General features: G+C 37.7%; 1 protein-coding gene across 1 annotated transcript in view; it reads right to left on the bottom strand.

Moving 5' to 3' along the window:
- The window catches only part of PAK2 (p21 (RAC1) activated kinase 2), an 88,426-nt gene that overhangs the window by 26,664 nt on the left and 38,423 nt on the right, over window positions 1-23,339 (bottom strand). The window contains exons 3-6 of the mRNA XM_027845166.1: window positions 6,135-6,235; window positions 5,582-5,729; window positions 2,423-2,454; window positions 870-977 (exon numbers count right to left, since the gene is read on the bottom strand). Coding sequence (XP_027700967.1) covers window positions 870-977; window positions 2,423-2,454; window positions 5,582-5,729; window positions 6,135-6,235 — 389 coding nt within the window. The remainder of the gene's footprint in view (window positions 1-869; window positions 978-2,422; window positions 2,455-5,581; window positions 5,730-6,134; window positions 6,236-23,339) is intronic.

The following is a 23,339-nucleotide window of genomic DNA, read 5'->3' as shown; positions in this document are numbered from 1 at the left end:
TTTAACCAATTGGTAAATAAAACCCACCCCTCTCTGTCTGCCACCACTTACTAGGATTCCCAACAAAATTGCAGACAGCCTACAGCAACTGAATCCGGGGCTCTGAGAAAACTAAAAGTAGGATCTTCCATAGAAAGGCTGGAGAACCTAGTAATTGCTTTTAACCTAGATGTTATGGTAAATTTTAAAAAGATATAACACATTGTCTCTGATCTCAGGACTTTTATTTCCCTAAACAGTTTCACACATAAGAAACAAAGAACAGTTTTTTAAAAACCAAAAAACACATTAAACTGTATGCCTAACATAGATTATAACAATAAAGGAGGTTCAAGAGAAGGAATGAGTCAGGATGGATCAATTTGTTAGAGAAACTTCAATTAAGAGATGCAACTTGAGCTGGAACTTGTAGAACCGTCAAGAAATGGTTAGGCAGAAATACTGGTACAACATCCAAGAGGAAATATCTACAAAGTACATGAAGTTACAAAAGCGAAGCTTGGGTAAAAAAGTGATGACTAGAGATTAAAACTTGGGAATTATCCAAAAAAGGTACCTACTGAAGCATGGGACACAGCTGAATCCTCCAAAGCAGAAACTGCATGGGTTTAAAAGGGCCTGCTCACTTCTTAATAAAAGTCATCTTTCTAGTCTTCAAACACAGGTCATTTTCTAGACAGATACTTTCTAACACTTTCTAAATAGATCGCATTGTACAAAATTATTTTGCAAAAGCCTAATGGCTTTAAGAATTAAGACGAGCTGTTGAAAGATTTCTACAACCAAAATAACACTCATTTCTTTCTCATATAAACCTATATAAACCATAAACCAACAGAATATCATCAGCTCACAACTAACACACTTACTGATTTCGTATGATCCGGTCTAGGAGCAATGACAGGTGGAGCAGTCTCCTCGTCGTCATCATCTTCTTCTGTTACTGCTGTTGAAGTTTCTGAGCCTTTTGCATTCAGCTGGATTTATCAAGTGGGGGAAATAATACACATAACATAAAAGAAATGAAGCCTGAGAAAAGTGTTTCTTTAAAATAGCAATTTTAATATAATAACAACCTCATTAAGAGCCATAAAACCATTTACAATCACAAAATTGTACAGTGAGTTTAGTGTAATTTCATAATATTGCAGATGAAGAAAAAGACATGAAAGATTAAATTACTTGTTTCAGATTATACAAATAGCTGATAGAAGAACCAGGATTAAAATGTAGGTATACTGTCTTAGCTAGGTGCCTTCTGCTACAAACTTGTACCCCACCCCCTCTCCCTTAGATCTGGTCCCTCTAATTTATTCTAGAGCCCATAATTTGGAATTCATAATTGTAATTGTGCTAATGTAGCATCTATGGGAGGATTTGCTAAACAAATAGGATAAGAGTATTAAGAAGCACAGTCATGTAAGACAACAAACTTTTTAGCGAACATCCATTTGTATAAAAACTATTAATATGGAAAATGACCTCTACCTGCTATGGCCTAAAAGCAATAGCTTGAACCATCTGAGCAATTCAGTAGAACCACACACATTTTAAAAGAAGGCTATTCGGGCTGCTAGGTGGTGCAGTGGACAGAGCACTGACCTTGGAGTCAAGAGGACCTTAGCTCAAATCCAGTCTCAGACACATAACACTCACTAGCTGTTTGACTCTGGCCAAGTCACATACCCCCAACTGCCTTGCCAAAAAAAAAAAGGGGGGGTGGGCCTATTAATAACCTACCTCTGATTTACACTAAGTATATGAATAAGGAATATATTAGAATATATTTGTGAAATATACAAAACTTGTTAACTTTAGTTTTTCCTACATATGATTTCAGTAAAGAACATAGCCAGAATGACTTTTACTTGACATTTGTTAATCATTAACGCAGTGGGATGTAGTAGATAAAAAGCTAGAGTGAGGAAAACCTGAGTTTAAGTCTTGCCTCTGACACAAAACTGTGTGTCATATTGGTTTAAATCTCTTTACCATTCTATACTCTTGTTTTCTCATCTGTAAAATGAGGGAAAAATCAGATGTGATAAACTCTAAGATTTCTTCCAGCTCTTAATCTATGATTCTATGATCCTAAATTCCACTGATTTAAAATGGTATCTTGTACTTATCAAGAAGCCAAAATCATATACACTGTCTATTAGATTGTGAGCTCCCTGAGAGCAAAGGGGCTATTTTGCCTTTCTTCCTATCCCTAGTCCTAGGTACAGTATCTGACACATGATATGCACTTGATAAATGACTGTTGACTTCTGAACCAGTTATTTAATTTACATGATCCCACAAAGCTCATGTTCTATAGTTTATTCTAGAATGCAAAGCAGAAAATGACAACTTCTTTATTAAGTACCAAAAACACACAATGACAATTTGAAGAACTGCAATAAAAATAACATCAACTTACTGCTGGTGTTCCTGAGGGGAAGCCATCTTTCTCTAAATAGGAAAACAAAATATTTGTTAAATTAAATATTCTTATTTAAGTAAATGACAAACACTGAACTAAGAGGAGAAAAATTAATTTAAGCAAATTTGAAGTTAAGCAATGAAGTTCTTTGGGTTTTTTAATCCTTAAGAACTTTGGGCTAATTTATTAACCCATGTAGATTAAACAAGAAAATATAATTTGTATAACTACAAAAAAATCAGCACCTACCAAATACCTAGAAAGATATGATTTGAGGATTAAAAGAATAATACCTAAGAATCTTGTCTTTCATAAACTAACAGGTGACAATTCCCCATAATAACAATTATAGACCTCAAAATATTTTGTAGAAATCAATAAATAAACTGTACTGCAACTGGAACATTATCATAGACCAAACTGTTGTCCAAAGTCACCTGGGCATAACATTGATCCATAAATATTTAAGAATGTTTTAAGTAAATGTTACCACAACAAGTCGTCACAATATCCAAGCTACACGCAACAACAACAAAAAGTAAAACGTACAGATCTACCAGAAAAAAAATAAAAATGATGTGGGAATACAATGAGGTATATTTCATCCCCTTCATTCTATCTGTTAAGCAATGAAGTTAAGCATTTGAATTTTCAGCTCAAGATAACTTAATTTTTAAGAAAAAAAGAAGTATGTAGAAGACCTCAAATAGCTAAAAACTGGTTTTATATAAAGTTGTGTTGGGTCCCAGATCCTAACAGTAACTGTGACATAAGATACCTTATCCAGAAAGAATGCGTACTGATGAACTGACTAGAATTACTTATGAAAGAGTAATAGTGGTAAAGTACAATAGAGCTCTCACTGACCAGGAGCTTTTAAATAACTTAGCCATTTACATATTATAGGAAAAATACAATGAAACAAATTCTATTTCCAAACCACCAAATCGGTAAACTAGTTAGTACTTTAATCGAACTAAGACTGAACCCTTGAGCTTTGTATCTGGCTATAGAGGTTGCCTGCCAAATAGTTAAAACCTCAGAAATCCAAATGCCAATTTTGTTACCAAAATTTGGGTAAAAATCACTGCTGTGAGACCTATAATTCTTTTTAGAAATTCCACGAAGCCCAGACGCTTATGGAGAATATGCACACTGAAAGGAAAGCATTTCGAAATTGTTATCTGGCCCAAAGGTGACTTTTACTGACTGATTAACTCATCAGAAATGACTGAAGTGGAGGGCTAAGCCAAGACCCCGTACACAAGAGCGATGATTAAGGTCAAGAGAGATCACAATTAGTGTGGGAAGAGACTCCATTTCTTCTTGTACAATCACTGTATAAAGCCCTTACACTGAAATACCATTTAAGATGGAATCCCTGACAAAAGGAACTCTAAGTTTGGCCACTATGTGACCTCAGAGAGAGCCAGTTTTCCCATCTTCCAAATGACTTAAAATTGAAGTTGCTCATATGAACTGGATTAATTAAGAGAAGGCCTGACCAATTTAAAGCTTTACTTTATACTTCCCCATTCCTGTGGTTTTAGGTGTTTAATGTGTTTAAATTCCTTTAGATTTTACAATCCTAAATAACAAATTCTACCTGTAGAAATAATTGTTTTCACTGATCCTTTCAATAAAGAACTGGTGTGAATATCCCACAATGGAGCACAATCTTCCTATCTTTCAACATTTTCTATTCAGAAACTTGGAGGGTGGTTACCCCAGTCTATTTTGGTAAATTCTCTGATGATCATATTTTTGAGAGTGGATATATTTAAAGGGAAGATAAGAAATACTGCTGAAAATTCTAGGTGGTGCAATGAATAGAGCACTGGCCCTGGATTCAGGAGGACCTGAGTTCAAATTCAGCCTCAGACACTTGACACTTACTAGCTGTGTGACGGTAGGCAAGCCACTTAACCCCAATTGCCTCTCTCTTCCCCCCCCTAAAAAAATTATAACTCCCAATTTCCAGATTTTGACCCAAAATGGTACAAGATTTAAATGAAGTTTCTAAAAAAATGCTAAATCATAAATTGGAAATTATAAAATTGAAGACTCATAGACCCCAGTACTCCAGGAACCTACTCTAAGCCTCTCTTTTTAAAACACAGCTTTCAATCTTATTAACATCAGAATCAGAAATGGTTGTACATTCTTCATTTATGCCTATTCTGATATTCAATGATATAACAATCTAAACAAATTGGGCAGCCTCCTACTTCATAAGCTTTTTTCTATTAAGTGGAATGACTGGGTAAAGTCATAAACTTACCACCTCACCCTGCCATTTAACAAAGTAGCATTCAAACTCTGTGCAGGTACAATCACCTTTCCTTAAATTGTTATTATAAGTTTAATAATCATCAACAAAAAGTATCAATCTTATCAAGGGATGGGGTGAAGGACAAAGCCTAGGATCTCAACAGTAGAGGGAGTGCCTCGTGAGGGACTTAACTCGATCAAGCAGCCACTTCTCAGCACCTGAAGAGTCTTGGAGTTATCTTGATAACTAAAAGTTCAGTGACCTGCCCAGGGTCACACAGCCAGGATATATCAGAAGCCAAACTTGAACTTGGATCATCCCGGCTCAAGGGCCAACTGTCTATCTGCTATACTATCATATAAAATATATAAGAAAATCTTACCCAACCCCCCAGCACATAAGGCAGAACAAAAAGAATTAATAAGCTATAAATACAAAAATGAGCCTAGCCAACTAGGCTACTGAGACTAGCCAACAATCAACTGATTATTTATTTGATTATTACAGGGTACTTTTCATGACTGATTCCATAATGGTAGGAAGCCAACTTTTCAGACATTATATATTTTTTAATCTCTCTCTGTCTCTCTTTTTCCCCTAATGACACATAGCAAAGCAGACAAGCCTGCTGTGTGTGCCTGTCTATTATAACTTGTTTGTTCCACTGAACCCCTTAAACTATTCTGAGGAACCCCAGAGAGAAAAATCTGAGTAAAAAAAAGAAATCTTTCACTTATGGATAAAAACCATGTCCTAGAATTATTTTTTCCTTCATTAGCTACATACATTAGAATCTGAGCATTACTTTTTTCTCCCCTCATCTTAATTTTACAACCTTATAAGAAAGCATCACTACCTTATTACAATATAGTCTAGTGTCTTACCAGGAGGAGTAAAGCTCAAATATTTCTGTTTCACTGTATTGGAGTCATAGAATTTCAGAACATCCAGCACAGCCTGGGGGTTCTTCTTTTGTTCTAGTTTGGTGATATTGGAGGTCTGTAGCAATCTAGCCCACTGTTCTGGCATTCCCTAAAGAAAAGATATTAATTGAACAGCACTGCCTGCTGACACGGAAAATTGTCATTCATAAAATCAGCTGGATCCAATGTAAGTCAAACTTTTACATGATGGCAAACATAATCATCCTTCAACTCTAGCTCTGTCTTATTAGATCAGCGTGTCACAACTTAATTTCCTATATTTCAACCTTGTTCATCTTCATTAAACATTTCTCTAAATATTCTGGACAATTAATAACAAATGACCGTTGATTTTTAGAATGGGTAACACTTCCCTAGAAGCGCAAAAAAAAAAAAAAAACCCCTAATAATTAAGAAATTATATCCTGGGAGAAAAAACTCAATTCTGCAAAGTAAAACTGAAGCACTAAGTTTCATGAGTACACAATGAAAAACAACAGCCAATTATACTTACAGTGAATTCTCCAGTAACAGCATCAAAGCCAACATGGATGGTGTGTTCAAAATCAGAAGGAGGAGAAATTTCTGGCCGCTCCTTTTCTTTTTTCTTACTTCCTACGTGGAAAAAAAATAATCAACGTATCTTTACTGAACAATGTTTTAAATTTGACAAAAATGCCCATTCTGTTGATAGATTAAAATAATTTTTAGGGGCAGCTAGGTGGCACAGTAGATAAGAGCACCAGCCCTGAAGTCAGGAGGACCTGAGTTCAAATCCAGCCTCAGACCAAACACTTGATACTTACTAGCTGTGTGACCCTGGGCAAGTCACTTAACCCCAATTGACCAAAAAAAAAATTTTTAAAGCCTAGATAAAATTACTGGGAACAACAGATTTTCATGAAAACAAAAAATGATCATCAGAAAATAGCCTGGAACCTTTCAGACAAGATGGAATTGAAAGATGGAAGGAAAAAAGAGCTGAACATAAAGAAGGGGAAAGAGTGACATGACTTATGAGGTAATGGGAATGAAAGGAAGTAGATTCATAGAATACTAGAGTTGGAAGAGGCCTTCTAGGTCACTTAGCCCAACAATTTACCTGCTAGATGAGCATCCTATACAGTAATAGCAATTATCTACTGGGCTCTGCTTGGACATCTCCAGTGACGGAGATTCTTAGTTACCAACAGGGATTCCACACTGGAATCCAGAAAGATTTGAAGTACTTGATTACTGTGAGAGAGCCTGGAGGCTGGTCCTACCTGAATACTAGGCAATTCTGAAAATAGGTAATGGGGAGAAAATGTCTCATTCTTCTATGACCAGCCAAGTCCCAGGACTCAGTCAACCCTTCCCTTGCCTCTAAAGCATCTGCCCTGCCACAGTAGGCATGCTTATGCCTACCCTCCCACCACCTCTTGTTCTAGGAATGAAAAGCCTCCATTTTCTGACTTTGCACCTAGTTTTCAACCTTTTGCAATAAAGTTTCCGACTTGAAATCATTCTCTCCAAAGTTACCATGATCTATAAATTCCAGGTCTAATGTCCTTTTCTCACTTACTATTTATCACCCTTGATCAACTTGAAAAATCTGACACAGTTAATAACTCCCTCCCTTTCTAGACAGTTTCCTCTCCTTAAGTTTCCCTAACACTGTTCTCAATTCTGCAGCCCCTCTGGTCCCTCCTCAGTCTCAGACTCTAGCTAATCATCACTATACCAATTTCAACAACCAACTGACTCCTACGCTCTATCCAAAGCCCTGTTTCTTTTCATTCTCTAAACACATTTTCTAGATGTACTTATCAGCACCCACATATTCAACTAATAACTCTATGCAGTTAACTCATGGATCTATATACCCAATACCAGCCTCTCTCTGCAATACCAGGTCTACTTTATCAACTATAAGATCCTCAGACATCTCAACCTCAACCCATCTAAAATATAACTCATTTTCTTTCTCCCCAAAACTCTCCATTCTTCCTTCCCACCTTCACAGAATCCCTAGATTTCCTCAAAGCTTAGCTCAAGTGCCTCCTCTGACATGAAAGCACATCTTGATCCTTCCAGTGGTTAGAGCTCTACTCCCCTGAAATAACTTTATGTATATTTTGCATTTAGTTGTTTATATACAATCTGTGCTTGCACACGCACACCCACACACACACCCTCAGATTTCAAGCTCCCTAAGGTTAAGGACTATTTTATTCTTTTCTTTGTATTCTCAAGTCTTTGGACAGTGCCTGGCACATAGTAGGTATTTAATAAATGTTTGCTAAATAAATTAATTAAATTTTTTACCTGTTATTTCTGATTCAGAAAAATAGCCTTTTATTCTACTCATGTTGTTGACTAAATTATATTAAATACACTTGTAGTTGAAATATGTTTAAATTTTAAAGGCTACCCAGAAACTAAACATGAGCATGTAAGCTCCTTGAGGGCAGGCACTATTTTTAGGTTTTGTCTTTCTATCCAAAAGCATAGTGTACTGCATATAAATAGGCACTTAAGGTTTGTGCCTGAATATGAACTGAATTTTTATCATTACTATAATTAAAACTTAAATTTATATTAAGACTTTTCAAGTTTTACAAAGTATGTTCCTTACAATAATTCTGAGAGGTAGACAGTGCAATGGGACTGAGACATCTGGCACAGTTTCAGATTACAGCATTTCAGGTTGGAAGGGCATCTAGAAACAGCTAGTCCAAAAAGTACCTATATAGGAAGCTCCAGTAAAATATTCGCCAGCAGGTATTCAGTCTTTGTTTGAAGACTTCTAGTGAGGGGGAACCTACACACTATCTGCTAATGAAATCCACTTATCTTCAGACTACTTTAATCGATAATCAGTTTTTCCTCATATCAAGCCTCAATCTGCCACCCTGAACCTTATCCCTATGTTGCTAGTTCTACTCTGAAGCTAAGCAGAACAAGTTTAATAAACGATCTAATTCATGACAGCCCTTCAAATACTTAAAGATGGGTATCACACCCCTTTCTAAGTCTTCTCTGCTCTCGGCCAAAAACCCTTATTTCTTCCTTCAATTAGTCACCATACATCAAGTTAATGACAAGAGAACACACACAAGTGCTTTATGCTTTATAAAATGCTAAACAAACATTATCTCCCAGAGCTAATTAGTGGCATGACGGAGGACTAGAAGACAGGTCTCCTGATCTTCGTCTGGTGCTCTTTTCACTATCACATTAAATGCCGTATGTGATCTAACAGAGGCTATGTCTGTATGCTAAAATATTTTCAAAAGATATATGTAAAATATATACTTATACTTAAAAACTATTAACATATGCACTAAAAAATAATAGGAATTATAGGTCATGTTGAGGTTTTATACAAGCCAATTAAGGGGGAAAGAAAGTGGCTTAAATTTGGATCATTTTGACAACAGAATTAGGAAGCCAAGAAGAATAAACAGTTCAGTTTAAAACTACATTTATTGAGAACTCTGATATCTTTGAAGAGGAAGAAAAAATAAAATTTTAAATTGTCTGGAAAGTTGCCACAAGCAATTAGTAAGAAAAAATGTATCATATATCATAGTGATGAACTATGTCATATCATTTTTTTCTCTGTGGCAGAGAGCTATTGTCTTAAGTCAATATTTACCAAGAATGCAAATGTATTCAGTACTATTCAGATACACACAAAACTCCAAAGACATCCTTTTCTGACCTTTACTTACTCTGAATAGATTTCCTGGGATAAGAGGACATTAAAGGAATTTTTTTTTCCTAAGCAGATATGGACTGAGGAAATTATTTAAGGTAGAAAGTGGAGAATTGAAGGAAAGCTAGTATGCCACAGAAAAGGGATAAGCATGAGACCACCAGAAGAAGTTCAGCAAAAAAAAGTAATGGAAGAGTGTCCCCAATCAGTTAAAGGCAAAATACTTAGGAGGTATAGGTGATTTTAGGCCAAAAATAACACAAAAATGTAAGGAATGAATGATGCAGGATGCTAGTGTGCCACTGTAATGTTCCCAGTCATTTCCAGGTGCAAAGATCACAAGTTAACTGTTTATACATAAGGACGATTTTAAATTTTCGCTGATACTTGTGAACTTAGCCACCTCATTCTGAACAAGCCTGAAGACGTTTTCAGCATCACAGAAGTTCATCATTTATATAGCTTAGGAGGATAGGGTTCCTAAAGTAAAAGAGGCTTCCTGATCACAGGCTGGTCTTCAGTTTCTATTTCAGACTTCTAAATTGTATGAACTGATTCAATGAAACCTTCTATGATTCTCTGGACTTTCCTTCAGTAGAGCAAAAAAATCTGTCCCTACTGACTCCGTCAATGGTTGGTGCTATCTGCGGATTCCCCAGAAGAAAAAGTATCCCTTATGGAAGACTTATTTGTATTTGTCTACAACAAGGAGTAAGCTAGAAACACACAAGGGGCTGATCACATCATAAGAACTAGTCTTTGATACCAGCCATCACCTCTCTAAATATTTACCCTTACTCTCCCTATGCTTCAGAATAAGACAGCCCTTCTTACAGTACCCTTAACTCCATCATCACTTCCCTTCTCCTTCAGGGAGAGAATAATCATTCTTATCTCTTTTCCCCAAGTATTGGCTCTCTTCTTGTTGCCTACAAAGAATCACAGATTTAGAGCTGCAAAGGTTCTAAAAGATTATCTAGTCCAATCTCCCATTTTACAGATGAGGAAACTGTGGTCAAGAGAGTTTAAGTGACCTGCCCAGTGTCATGTGACTAGTTACTGTCAGAGACAGTATTTGAATTCAACTCATGGTACCTCCAAATCTATGTTCAGGTCTTTCCTACTCTTTAAAAAAAAAAAATCTTCCCTTGCTCTTACTATCCATTCAAGCTATCATTCTATCTCTCTCCTACTTTGATTATTAAATCACTACAAAGAACAGTTTAAACTCCCTGTCTCCATTTTCTTACCGGCCTTTAACACCACTTTACAGAAGCAACTCTTTCAAAAGTTACCACTGTTTCTTACTTATTCAGTATAACCAACCTTTTCTCAGCTCTCATCCTCCACTTTTCTGTAGCTCTTAACACCATTTATTATGTGTCTCACAATGCATCCAATCAGCTTATATTAAGGGACACTTGTACCAAAGGATGAGGCTGGAAGGCATAAAAGTTTATAACTTAAGAAGGATACAAAGAACTGAAATATGTTAAAAGGTGGGCCACACAGACATAAAGGAAAAAACTAATACCAGATGTTTATTTATATGAATTAGTTCATTTTTCTTAAAAGAATTAGCCTCAGAATCTAATTTGATTAGCCCTAATATTTGTTTGTTTGTTTAAAATGATCTATGCCTACTTGATGCAGTAGGTTAGGAAAGGGTATTAGATATTATAAGGTTAGAAAACAGTAAAACGGCAAGGTTCTACATCATGCCTCAAACTAAACAATGCACTAGAAACTGAAAAGTCATCGTTAGACAAACAGGATATTTTAAATATTACTGCACAGTTCTTGGAGCCAAGAACTAAAAGAGTTATTTAAAAAAAAAAGAGTCAGTCAGTCTTAGGAAGACAAGACACCTCGACTGCAACAGGGAGGAGAAAGAACCTGTATATCCCCTACAAATGTACATCTAGCTAGTCCACTGGAAAAAGAGTTTAAGAATCATTTTTCCATCTCATCATAAAAATGTGAGGCTTCAGTATTCAACCAAGAGGTGAGATCTGAGTCATGCAGTGGCAGCAGATATTTAAAGTACTTTAAAGTAGATAACTCTAACATACTAACCCTGACACATCTAACATACTTACATTTTATTAGTTTTAGGGGTTTAAAAATATATAGTAAGATTATATTTGCGCCATAATCCTAAACCTAAAATGATTCCTCCCTTTAACTGGAAGGACTCTTCTCCCTGCCTAATAAAGCCAGCGGACAGTGTTTCTGTTCCTGACCCAGAAATAGTTTGTGTAGTACAACTAAGTGCAGTACAACTAAGCTTATTTTACATAAGAGAAGGCACTTGTTTGTTAGAAACGGGCACAGAAGTATGTTATTATGATTTATCTTTGTGACATCAACAGAGAAATAAGGAAGGCGTTAAATGCACAGACTACTGTTAGTCAGCTCCTTCCCTCCCTTCCTCCCCCCCTTCCTTTTTCAGACACAAATTGATAAAATCTTTGGCCAGTCAAGATGTTTTGCTGTGATGAAATTATTAAAATGACCATACTGTCTAGAATCACATTCCCTATCTAAAGAAGATAGAACTGATAAGCTAACTTCTTAGTAGTCAACTAGCATCTGAACTAGTGATCCTATTTTTACAAGTTTTGTTTTGGTTGATATCTTTGTAAAGTACAGATATATCCTAATTCGGTATTTAGATGATTGATTTAAGAAGAGGTAACAAGAGTCAATAAAACATTATATTTATGGGACCCAGAACAGAAACAGCTTTATTGTATAAAACCACTCATTAGAATAGTATTCAATATAATGGTATTTTTTCTGTCTACTGCTACTCAATTAAAAAAATATTCTAAATTAAAATTGGTCAAAGAAACAATTTTAGCTCAATCATTGTCAATGTTCCACTGTGGGGATAAAAAAACAAAATAAAAAGAAAACCTTGTGTATCCTTTACCTGTAGTGAAAGGCTCTTACTTTGGCTGAATATGAACACTGACTTATTTCATCAAAATGGTTACTGTAAAAAAGGCACAAGATAATTTTATCTTATAATTTATTTTTAATAACTAATGCATATATGAAACCTCTTGCTCTCTAACATGAAATGTTGCCTTTCATAAGTAGGTTCATCAAGAACAATACATATATATAAAAAGATGTCCTTTTGAAAATAAAAATGAGATAAATTAATAATAACAACAATTAACAGCTAGCATTAAAATAGCACTTCAAGGTTTACAAAGTGCTTTACAAAATAGCTAGGTGGCACATTAGATAGAGCTCTGACCTTGGAGTCAAGAGAACCTGAGTTCAAATTTGACCTCAGACACTTGACACTTACTAGTTGTGTGACCGTGGGCAAGTCACTTAACCCCAATTATCTCACCAAAAAAAGCAACAACAATAACACAAAAAAAAAAATAGCTAGGTGGTGCTATGGATAGTGCTGGAGCTAGAAGCAGGCAGACCTGTGTTCAATTCCAGTCTCAGACACTTATTAGTTAATGTATGACTCAACCCTAGGAAGGTCACTTAATCTGACTCAGTTTCCTGAACTGTAAAAGGAGGTCAATAATAACACCTACCTCCCAGGGCTGTTCTGAGGAAAACACACTATTTTTAAAGTGTTGAGCACACAGCCTGGCACATAGTAGCCACTTAATAAATAAGTCCTTCCTTCCTTTTTCAAAACCCTAGGAAGAGGGCTCAGAAAACTGAGCAGATAGAGGTTAAGTGACTTTCCCAGGATCACACAGCTATCAAGTGTCAGGTCTTCCTGACTCTAGCTCCAGCACTCTTATCTATGTGTCTCCTAGCTAGCTGCCCCTAGTGGAGAAATAGTACAGAGATGTTCATTTACTTATTCATTCAACTTTTATTGAAAACCCAAATTACATACTAGAGTACTGGAAAAACCCAAAATGTCACCAAGCTTTCTAAGGAAAATGAAATCAAGTGTATATTCTCCCAATATTTCAGGTAAATTTGATAGCCTCCATATAATAACAACTTAGTTAATTTGCACCTGAGCAAGCCAAATTCTTAAACAGCTGAAATAAAAAGTGTCTGGGGAGATATAATAATATTCAAAATCTGCTTGCTGACATCAAATGAAGTCACGACGAATAACAATGTATTTTAATCACTTCCAACACAGAACTCAACAATGAGTAGAAAACCAGAGGCTATCAAATAGTTAGCTGATGAGGCAGACAGACAAATTTTTTGTATAGAAGACCCCTATATTGCTGACAGCTGGCCATTTAGGAAGACAATAATAAGGTTCTTCCCTATCACTAAGTCAAACAAGATTATTCATCCTGTTCCACCTAAGCACATCCTTCTGGACTACTTTTTCAGTGAAAGCACTTGCTGAAGACAGCCTTTTGGAGGAGTTTCACTACAAAGGACAGAAAGATATAGGATGATAGAAGAGATGGAAGGATCAAATGAGGGTTTTTTCAGGATAGCAGAGACATGGGCCAGTAGACAGGGAGAGACTGAAAATAAGTGAAAAAGTGGAGATAACAGAGGGGGCAATCTATTGGAAGAGACAGGATGAAACAGGACCACTTAACAAACACAGGGATAAGCTCTATTAAAGAGTAAGGCCACTTCACGGGAGATGGGGGTGAAGGAGGAGAAGGAGGCAGAAGGCATCCGAGTAATGGGAGAGAAGAAAAAGGGGAGAAGAGGAACTTCATGGAGAATCATCTAAATTTTTTCTGTAAAATATGAGGCAAGGTTCTCAACTGAGAGAATGGGGGAAGCAATAGCCACTGGTAAGTCTAAGGAGGGATGGAAGAGTGGGATAGGACCCAGTCATAATGGCTCCATGATTTTCTCTACCTTCATTCAGCAGCACATATGTGGGCATGAAGGCAACAAATGGTGGGAGCAATCCCAGTCTGAGGCTTGGCTGAGCATAACTGGCAATATGATAAGGGGGATAGGGATTCATGAGAGGATGACAGCAGAGAGCTGAACTGGTTCACCAAAAAGTCAAGATGACATGAAGGAGAGAGAGTGGTTAGTGTAAGGGAGATGGTCTGGGAGAACTCTGAGGGGTCAAGGGATTGGAGGATAAGGGTTGAAGAGTGCATTATAGAAAGGAAGACAGAGGGAAAGGTGAACAGCCAATAGATTATAGTCAGATAAGGGAATTTCAGAATTCCTGAACATGGGGGTGGTACAATGGTGATGGCAAGGTCAAAGGTATGGCTTTTATGTGTGGCTGAGGTGGGGTGGGGTAAGGGAGTAGTTCATAGGAGAAGAGTAAGTTGAGGAACTGAGTGGTTAGGGTAATTTGAGGAAGAGTCAATATATATTTTGAAATCTCCTAATATAAGAGCAGGAGTTGAAGGGAAAAAAATTCTAAACCAGGTATCCAACTCACTGAGGAAGGAAGGAGAGTGACATAGCAGTCCAGGCAACAATTACCAGGATTTAGATTGGGTGATGGGAATAAAACATGAATCTCAAAAGAAAAGAAGTTACTGAGTGAAGGAGGAAGGGGGAGGATCTGAAAGTGGCAATGAGGGGCAAAGAGAATTCCAACTCCCCTGCCTTGACTAGTGAGCCAAGGAGAATGAATGAAGGTGCAGCCAGCATTGGAAAAGGTACAGGAAAATTGGGTCATGAGGGGACAGCCAAGTTTCAGTAAAAGCAAGTAGATAGAAGTTCGAGATGAATAGAGTTAACACGAAGGGAAATTTATTGCCTATGAAACAGGCATTCCAGAGGGCCCAGCGGAAGGGTTAGTTAGCCTTAGGATGAAACTTTGAAGAGGGAGGGTTGAAGAGAACAGGAATGAGGAATCAGGTGTTAGGTGGTGTTGAGTGGGGTTTGGAATAATGATCTACAGGAGTGCAGAGTCCTGTGTGAATAAACACAAATTCAAATGGATCATCTCACAATCATAAGAAATAAAAGAGAATGGAGTAGTATATTCTCCAAAGCAAAGGATTTCAAGCTGCAATACAAAATAACAAGTTTTACACAAAGTTAAGTCTAATCATGAGATGGATGAACATTAAAACCACCACAGCAGGGGGCCAGGAACCTTTCCCCTCCCTCATCCTATCCCAAAAGGCACCCACAAGAATAACAAGGTTAAGATTCGGAATCCTTTCCCTCCCCAAAGCCAACCCCTATTACCCAGTTGCCACACAGACCATAGATCTGGAGCCAGAATGGTCTCAGAGGCTATTTTGTTCAGGCATCCATTCTTGGCTAGATGTTGACCATTTTCCAATCATTACTTCTGCCAGAGATAACTAACACTCCAATTATACTGTAAGCCCTCAGCCCACTAGCCCGTTTCCATAAATGGTCAGAGACTATCTGCACTGCTGTTTTGCCAGCTATATCCTAAGTACCAGCTGTAAATGCTGTTTGCCCTAATTATCATGTGAGATCCTAAACAACAGAGCCTATCTTACTTTTATATCTGTATCACTACCACTCAGCACAGTAGTAGTTAGCACATAGTAAGAGCTTTTACAAGTGTTTCTCCACTACAACAAAGATGAACCTTCAATAAGAGATTTGAGTCATTCCTCCAAGAAAAACCTAGCAGTGAGCAGAATATTCAACTTGTAAATACCCCCAAACAAAAGAAACACAAGATACGTAAATTAAATGCAATGATCAAGAAAACTAAAGAAAATCTATTTTTTCATGTTTATAATGTATTTATTAAAAAAGAAATTGAACTAATGGATTAAAAAAAGAACAAAGAGATCAAAGGACAAAAAGATTCTAGAAGCTAAAAATTTAAATAAAACAATCTAGATAAGAGGCGAGAAAGATCAATTAACGGTTGTCCTTCTTTCTCAAAGAGGACCAAAATGACAGAGTCAAGCTACAGTGTGTCTGACTGTGGCTGGTAAGACCAACATGAGCTCGTTAAGCTCTACCATAGGTCGGGCACAAATAATCCATGTGAACATCTGGGGTGAATTCTCTAAATCTACACATCTCAAGTTTCTTTTGAGCTACTTCAATTCGACTTTCCACATATAACATAGCACCTTCCCTGATGAGGACATGCCATGCTGGGTAGTCCCATGCCAGTGTCTCCCATGTCACACGATCAACTCCAAAGTTCTTCAGTGAGACCCTGAGAGTGTCCTTGTATCACTTTTCCTGACCACCATGTAAGCACTTGCCTTGTGTAAGTTCTCCATAATATAGTCTTTTAGGCAAATGTATATTTGGCATTCAAACAACATGGCCAGCCCACTGGAGTTGCATTCTCTGTAGCAGAGTTTGAATGCTTGGCAGTTTAGTTCAAGAAAGGACCTCAGTGTCCAGTGCTTTATCTTGCCAGCTGATCTTCAGAATCTTCCTAAGACAATTCAAATGGAAGCAATTCAGTTTCCTAGTGTACTGTTCAGGTTTCACAGGCATACAACAATGAGGTCAGCATAACAGCTCTGCAGACACCTTCAGTTTGGTAATCAGTCTAATACCTCTTCTCTCCCCACTTTCCTTCTGAGCCTCCCAAACACTGAGCTAGCTCTGGAAATGTATGCCTCAACCTCACTGTCAATGTGTACATCCCTGGAAAGGATACTGCCAAGGCAAGTGAACATATCCACAGTATTCAAAATTTCTCCATTTGCTGTAACCAATGGTTCCACATAGGGATGTTGTGATGGGGGCTGGTGGAGCACCCGTGTTTTCATGGTGTTAATCGTTAGGTCAAAATTAGCACAAGCAGCAGAGAATCTATCCATACTTTGTTGGACCTCAGTTCCAGAAGCTGCATTAAGTGCACAATCATCTGCAAACAAAAAAATCACACACCAACACTCCCTCCCTCCACTTTAGTCTTAGCTTGTAGCCTTTTTAAGTTGAATAATTTGCCATCAACCATCAGTGCGGTAGCTGACCTCGATGCCGTGTTCATCCTCCTTTGAAGGCTTTTGACAACATGGCTGAAAACAACGTGCTAAAAAGCAAGAGAGCAAGCACACAGTCTTGTTTCACTCCACTGGTGACTGGGAAAGCACAAGAGCATCGTCCTTTATCCAGAACCCAAGCAAGCATGCCATCATGAAATTGATGTACAATACTAATGAACATTTCTGGGCAAACAAATTTTGACATAATTTTCTGTAAGACCTCACCACCTCAAAGGCCTTAGTCAGATCAACAAATGTTGTGTAAAGACCTCTGTTCTGTTCCTGGCATTTTTCCTGGAGTTGTCGGGCAGTAAATATCATATTAATCAATTCTCAGCCCTTTCTGAAGCCAACTGTCTCTCAGGTAGATGACCATCTTCCAGTTGAAGGATCAGTCTATTAAAGAGGACTCTGGCAAGAATTTTACCAGCAGTGACTAAGAGCGATCCCCCTGTGACTGTCACAGGACAATCTATTTCCTTTACCTTTATGGAGATGGACAATGGAGGCATCCTTGAACTCCCAGGGGATAACCTCTTCTTGCCATATAACCCAGAAAATTTCAGTAAGCTTTTGCATAAGAAATGGACTCCCCCTCCCCATCTTGTAAATCTCAGCTGGATAAGAATCAGCACCAGGTGCTTTCCCACAGGAGAGGAATCTAATGGCACTCAAAACCTCTTCTTCAGCTGGAAATTTGTCTAGATTAACTTCAACCTGAGGTCAATGGCTGCAGTATTGATTGATGAAGGTCTGTTTAGAACACTATGGAAGTGTACAGCCCATCTCTCCAAGATCATGCCCTTATCACTAATCAATATGGCTCCATCAGCACTAAGTAGCTGAGATGCACCACTTGTCTTTGGCCAATAAATGGCCTTCAGGGCATCATAAAAGTACTTTGTACTGTTACGATCAGTGTAAAACTGAATTTCATCTGCCTTCTTACTGAGTCAAGAATCCTGCATTTTTCTAACTTCATGTGTACTTTACTTTTGATGGTGTTAAATGTTTTCTTCTTAGAGATGTATGAACTATCCTGCTGGTAAACCCTGTGGAGTTCTCATTTTTCATTTATCAGCTTCTGAATATCCCCATCATTTTCCTCAAACCAGTCTTGATATTTGTGAGTGTTCTGACCCAGATGAGCAAATGCAATGCTGCATACAAAATCTCTGCAAACTACCCACTCCTTTTCTACTTCACTGTTGGTTGCCAACCATGTGTTGACTAAGCAGCACTCTAATCTGCTGACATTAAGTCTTCTGGTAGTCATTTTGCCTCAGGGCCACTGCTTTTGTTGAATGAAAATATTTAGCTTGGAGAAGATAAGTCCGTGACCTGTCCAGCACTCTGCACCACACAATGCCTTTATCACTCTCACATCCTGTCTATCTCTTCTCCTTACAATGACACAGTCTATTGAATGCCAATGTTTGCTGCGAGGGTACATCCACAAAGTTTCATTACATTTAGGTGAATAGAAGACAGTGTTGGTGATGAGGTCATGAGATGCACAAGTCTTCAGTAATAAGTGACCATTGCTGTTGCTCTAGGGATGAGAACCCAAGATCCCTTCTAAGTGAAACATTTTTTGTGGAAGGAATAACACATTGGGAAAATATGTAAATGGAGAGAAAAGAAGCAAAAGACAGAAAGGAGCAGGAAATTCGAGGACAGCCATTTCTTTAGTTTCAACAAGACTGAATACTGTGGGAGAATGGGATAAAACTGATGGAAGGAAGAGCTTCAGATGGAGTTGGTGTTAAGGTTAAAGAAAAGGGTGTCATTAAAGAATATTCACAATACATCACTGAAGAGCAACGGACCTCATAATGAGTTTTGTCTGTGAGAAATTTATATATTAGGAGGTTACCTTCTCCAAGGAAGTGAGCTTTGCCCCCCAAAGCTACAAATCTATAACCTCAGAAACCCTACCTTAAAAGGCAGAGAGAGAATTAAGGGGAAACAATAAAGTATAGCCCAGGACAGACTACTAGGGAAGAGAAATTAAGGAAGAAGGCTTAAAACAAAGTAAAACACAGAACATGGTAAGACATATCTAGAGTTAGAATGAATTTTAGGACTTTAATAATCCACAACGGAAAAACTTCATGGATTAAGAATCTCTACTGCATGATCAACAAACAGAGAGCTGGTCTAGCAGTACAGACCTCTTAGAGCAGCCCTGTAGACAGAGGCCCATGGGGGCAGCTAGGTGGTGCAGTGGATAGAGCACTGGCCCTGAAATCAGGAGGACCTGAGTTCAAATTCAACCTCAGACTAAACTTGACACTTAGTAGCTGTGTGACCCTGGGCAAGTCACTTAACCCCAATTGCCTAAAAAAAATAAATAAATGAATGAATAAATGAATAAATAAATAAATAAATAAATAAATAAAGACAGGGGCCCACAGCTGAACAGAAAGAAAAGAGAAGTTTGGACAGAATTTGATAATCTGCAGAGTACTTTCAATAATCCCAAAGATTCTCCTTGAAACAAAAATTCATCTTTTTAATACTACATTGTTCTAACAGTGATGCTGTATAGCCATAAATCACAGATTGCCATAATATATAAAGAATAAAAATTGCCCTAAGGACAATGGAGAGGTATGGTGAGCATAACAGGTTACAGTAAATAATTAGTGATGATAGTCCCACAAGCAGTTGGTTGGCTGGTTGTTGTCCTTCGTTCTCAAAGAGGCCCAAAATGACAACCATATATTGGAGTCAAGGTACAGCGTGTCTGACTGTGGCTGATCAGACCAATATAAGCTCAGAAGGCTCTACCACAGGTCGGGCAAAGAGTCCACATGAACATCTGGAGTGGAAATGTTTCTAAATTCTCAAATCTCACACTTCTTTTGAGCAACTACAATTCTGCTTTGCTCATGAAACACAGCACCTTCTTTGATGCAGGCACACCTTGTGGGGCAATCCTTTGCCGGTGTCTCCCATGTCATGAAATCAATTCTAAAATTCTTCCTCTTAACCTTTTTTCCATCTTCTTGTAACTCATGGAAACTTGGCTCCCTGTAGAAGACTTTGCCTTACTGGCTGCCTCCTCTACAACAATGTATACTTTTTCTCATGCCTCCCAACACACTGAGCAAGGAAGATTTGGAATAGGCATACTCTTTCTTGCTACTCACTGCTACTTCCAAACAGACCTACCTTCTGTTGCTATCACTCAGGAATCTATCCACCTTATTTAGGTATCACCTTATCTAGGTCCTGGTTGCAGTTACCTACAGTACCAGACCAGTTCTCAGGTCATTCTTCTCCTTTTTCAAGGAATTTAGCACCTAATTAACAGTCTTCCTCTTTATCCCAATCCTTGCCCTCATACTTGGGGATTTCAACATTTACGTTTATACTTCCTCAAACTAGGATATACCTCCCAGTATATCACCCTCTTCAACTTATACAATCTGTACTTTCACTCTACCTCAGCCATGTGCAAGAACAGGCATATTATCTTTACCTCATCAATCACCCATAATTGTTTCACCCCCATGGTACAGAACTCTGATATTCTTTTCTTAGACCATAACTTACCCTTCATCTTTTCCTCTGTCTCACTCATCTTACCCATACTCTTCCTCAATATTACCTCCAGTCCCTCCAACACTCTCCCTTCTTAGTCCATCACTCCCTGCTCTGGTCTCCTTCCGCCATCTTGACCCTACAGTTAACCAGTCCAGTTCTATCGCTCTCCCCTGGAATCTCTTATTCCATTACCTTGCCAATCCCAACCCTGGGTTATCACCTGTATCCACCTTCTCACACTTACTTTCATGATGAACCCAGAAAGTTACAATAGTTATGACGTATAATCTCAAATGGGCCCTCACTGCTTCACATCATTTCTTTTTATCTTACCTCACAGCATCTGTTCCAAACCTTTTCTACTCTCCTCAGGCCACCTACACAACCCTCTCCTCTTCTTTTATCTCCCTCCCTCTCAGTAGAGGAAAACTTAAGTTTACTGAGAAAACCAAGTCCTTTTGTAGTGAGCTCCTTATTGCCAACTTTCCACCTTCTACTGGCACCATTAATCTCTATTCTCTTCCATCCTTTGGGAGCTTTTTTCTTAAGGTGATTTCTCCTATCTCCTCTCCATAATTTTCACTCTCTTATTTCCCAGAATCTCCTTCTTTGCTATATACAAACATGTTCATAGCCCTCTCATTTTTTTTCCCAGGTAACAAGTATTTTTTATTAATCTGTTTCTCCCACTAACCTCCATTCCCCATTAAGCAAATTAAAAAAGAAAACAAACCCAAAAAACAAATCTTTTAATACATATCTACATAGAATTTTAAAATAAATTCCCACATTAGCCATTTATAAAAATAAATGTCTCCTTCTGCATTTTAAGTTCATCATCTCTCTGTCAGAGGTAAGTAGTATGTTTCATCTTCAATTTTTTGGATTTAGCATTATGTTAATCAGACTCAAAGTCTTTCAAAGTTGTTTTTCTCTATAATGTTATCACTGCTCCAACTTATCTTTCCAGACTGCATTCCCATTATTCTCCCTTATCCTACTGTGCATTATTCTCTCTTATCACCCAGTATGTTCCAGTCAAACTGGCCTACTTATCATTTACAACATTTGATCTCCTACTTCTATTCCTTTGTACGGGCTGTTAACCACATCTGGAATGCTCTCCTTTTTCACCTTTACCTCTTATTATGCCTCTTCACTTTCAAGAGTTAGCTCAGGAAGCATCTACTATGCCAGCAGGTCTTTCCTGAGCACCCACCCCCTCCCCTTTTCCCCTTAGGCCTTAATGCTCTCTACCATCCCATCCATGTTATTTTGTATTTACTGATCTGAATATCTATTATATCTTCCAATAGTACAGAATCACCTTGAGGGCAGGAACTCTTACTTTTCTCTGGGTCTCCAAAGTGCCTAGCATGGTGCTTACCAAACATTACTAGTGACTAATAAATACTTGTTCAATTGAAGGGAATATAGGACACACAATTTCTCTAATCTGCCAAGCCCTTTGGTTTGGTCCTCTCCTATGAGATATATTTTAAACTGTACTACAACTACATATATATAGCTCCCCTTCCCCAGATGACAAGTTTCTTGAGGATACATTCCACATCTTGCTTCATTTTTGTATTTCCAACCTCTAACAGAATTCACTACACATGGTCAGGGAATTAAAGTAGGGAAGTAATTGTAAGGTTGAGTCAGGTGGGTTATCAACTAAATCACCAAAGACAAGAGAAAAGATCAAAGGGAAATATGCAAGGCAAGTGTAACCTAGGAAGGTAAAAGGGCAGCCAATAAAATATGGCAGCAATGATTTAGAGTATAACATAGTTGGATGTCAAATACTTTAAGTGATGAAAAAAGCACAAGAAATGAGAGACCAGTAATCTGGAAAAGGCACTGCAGAACACTGGATCCAATCCTTTCTTATGTCCTACTAATTGAGGGTGTCAAAGAAGATGACATCACTGTGAGATATGCTAAGCTGGAATGTGTTTATTTCAGTTTAGGCAAAAAAGTGAGAAAAAAATCATAATTAAAGAGTAGTTTACCCAAAAGTCTGTCTGAGCTCCTTTAGCTCTTAATGTTTCTATCATTTAAATTTAGCATTTAATCCATATATGGTTTTATACTGTTAATAAAATATCTCATTATGTAAATCAGGCCCTAAAGAAACCATAAAGTCTTTAAGTGAAAGACATTTTACATTTAACAGAGATCTGCAAGCAGTAGGCATGCAATACATATTTACTGATTTTTATTCTTTATATATTTTATCTTTCTTTCATATACCCAACTATGCCAAGGAAAATAAGGCCCTCAATAAATATTTGTTGAAGTTCCATTCTTTTTCCTCCTCCCCATTCAAGACCAAATGGGTGAAAGGAAGAGAAACGGAAAGAAAGTGTCCAATGTCAGGCACAATGGGCAAATAGATGACTTCTATTTGCCATTCAGGCATACACATCTCTAAACCATGCAGTTATGGTTCACTGAAAGGCTATCAAAGCACACCAGCTTAGAGCCACTGTCAAGGACAACTGAGGTCCTTGAATCTCCTTATGTCTTGAAGTGCACAGAGTAGGAACTTACTAAATGTTCTATAGATAAATGA

This window comes from Vombatus ursinus, unplaced genomic scaffold (genome assembly GCF_900497805.2).
Source record: "Vombatus ursinus unplaced genomic scaffold, bare-nosed wombat genome assembly UNPS02014959.1, whole genome shotgun sequence".
Lineage (NCBI taxonomy): Eukaryota > Metazoa > Chordata > Mammalia > Diprotodontia > Vombatidae > Vombatus > Vombatus ursinus.
This window is presented reverse-complemented; position numbering and strand designations above follow the sequence as displayed.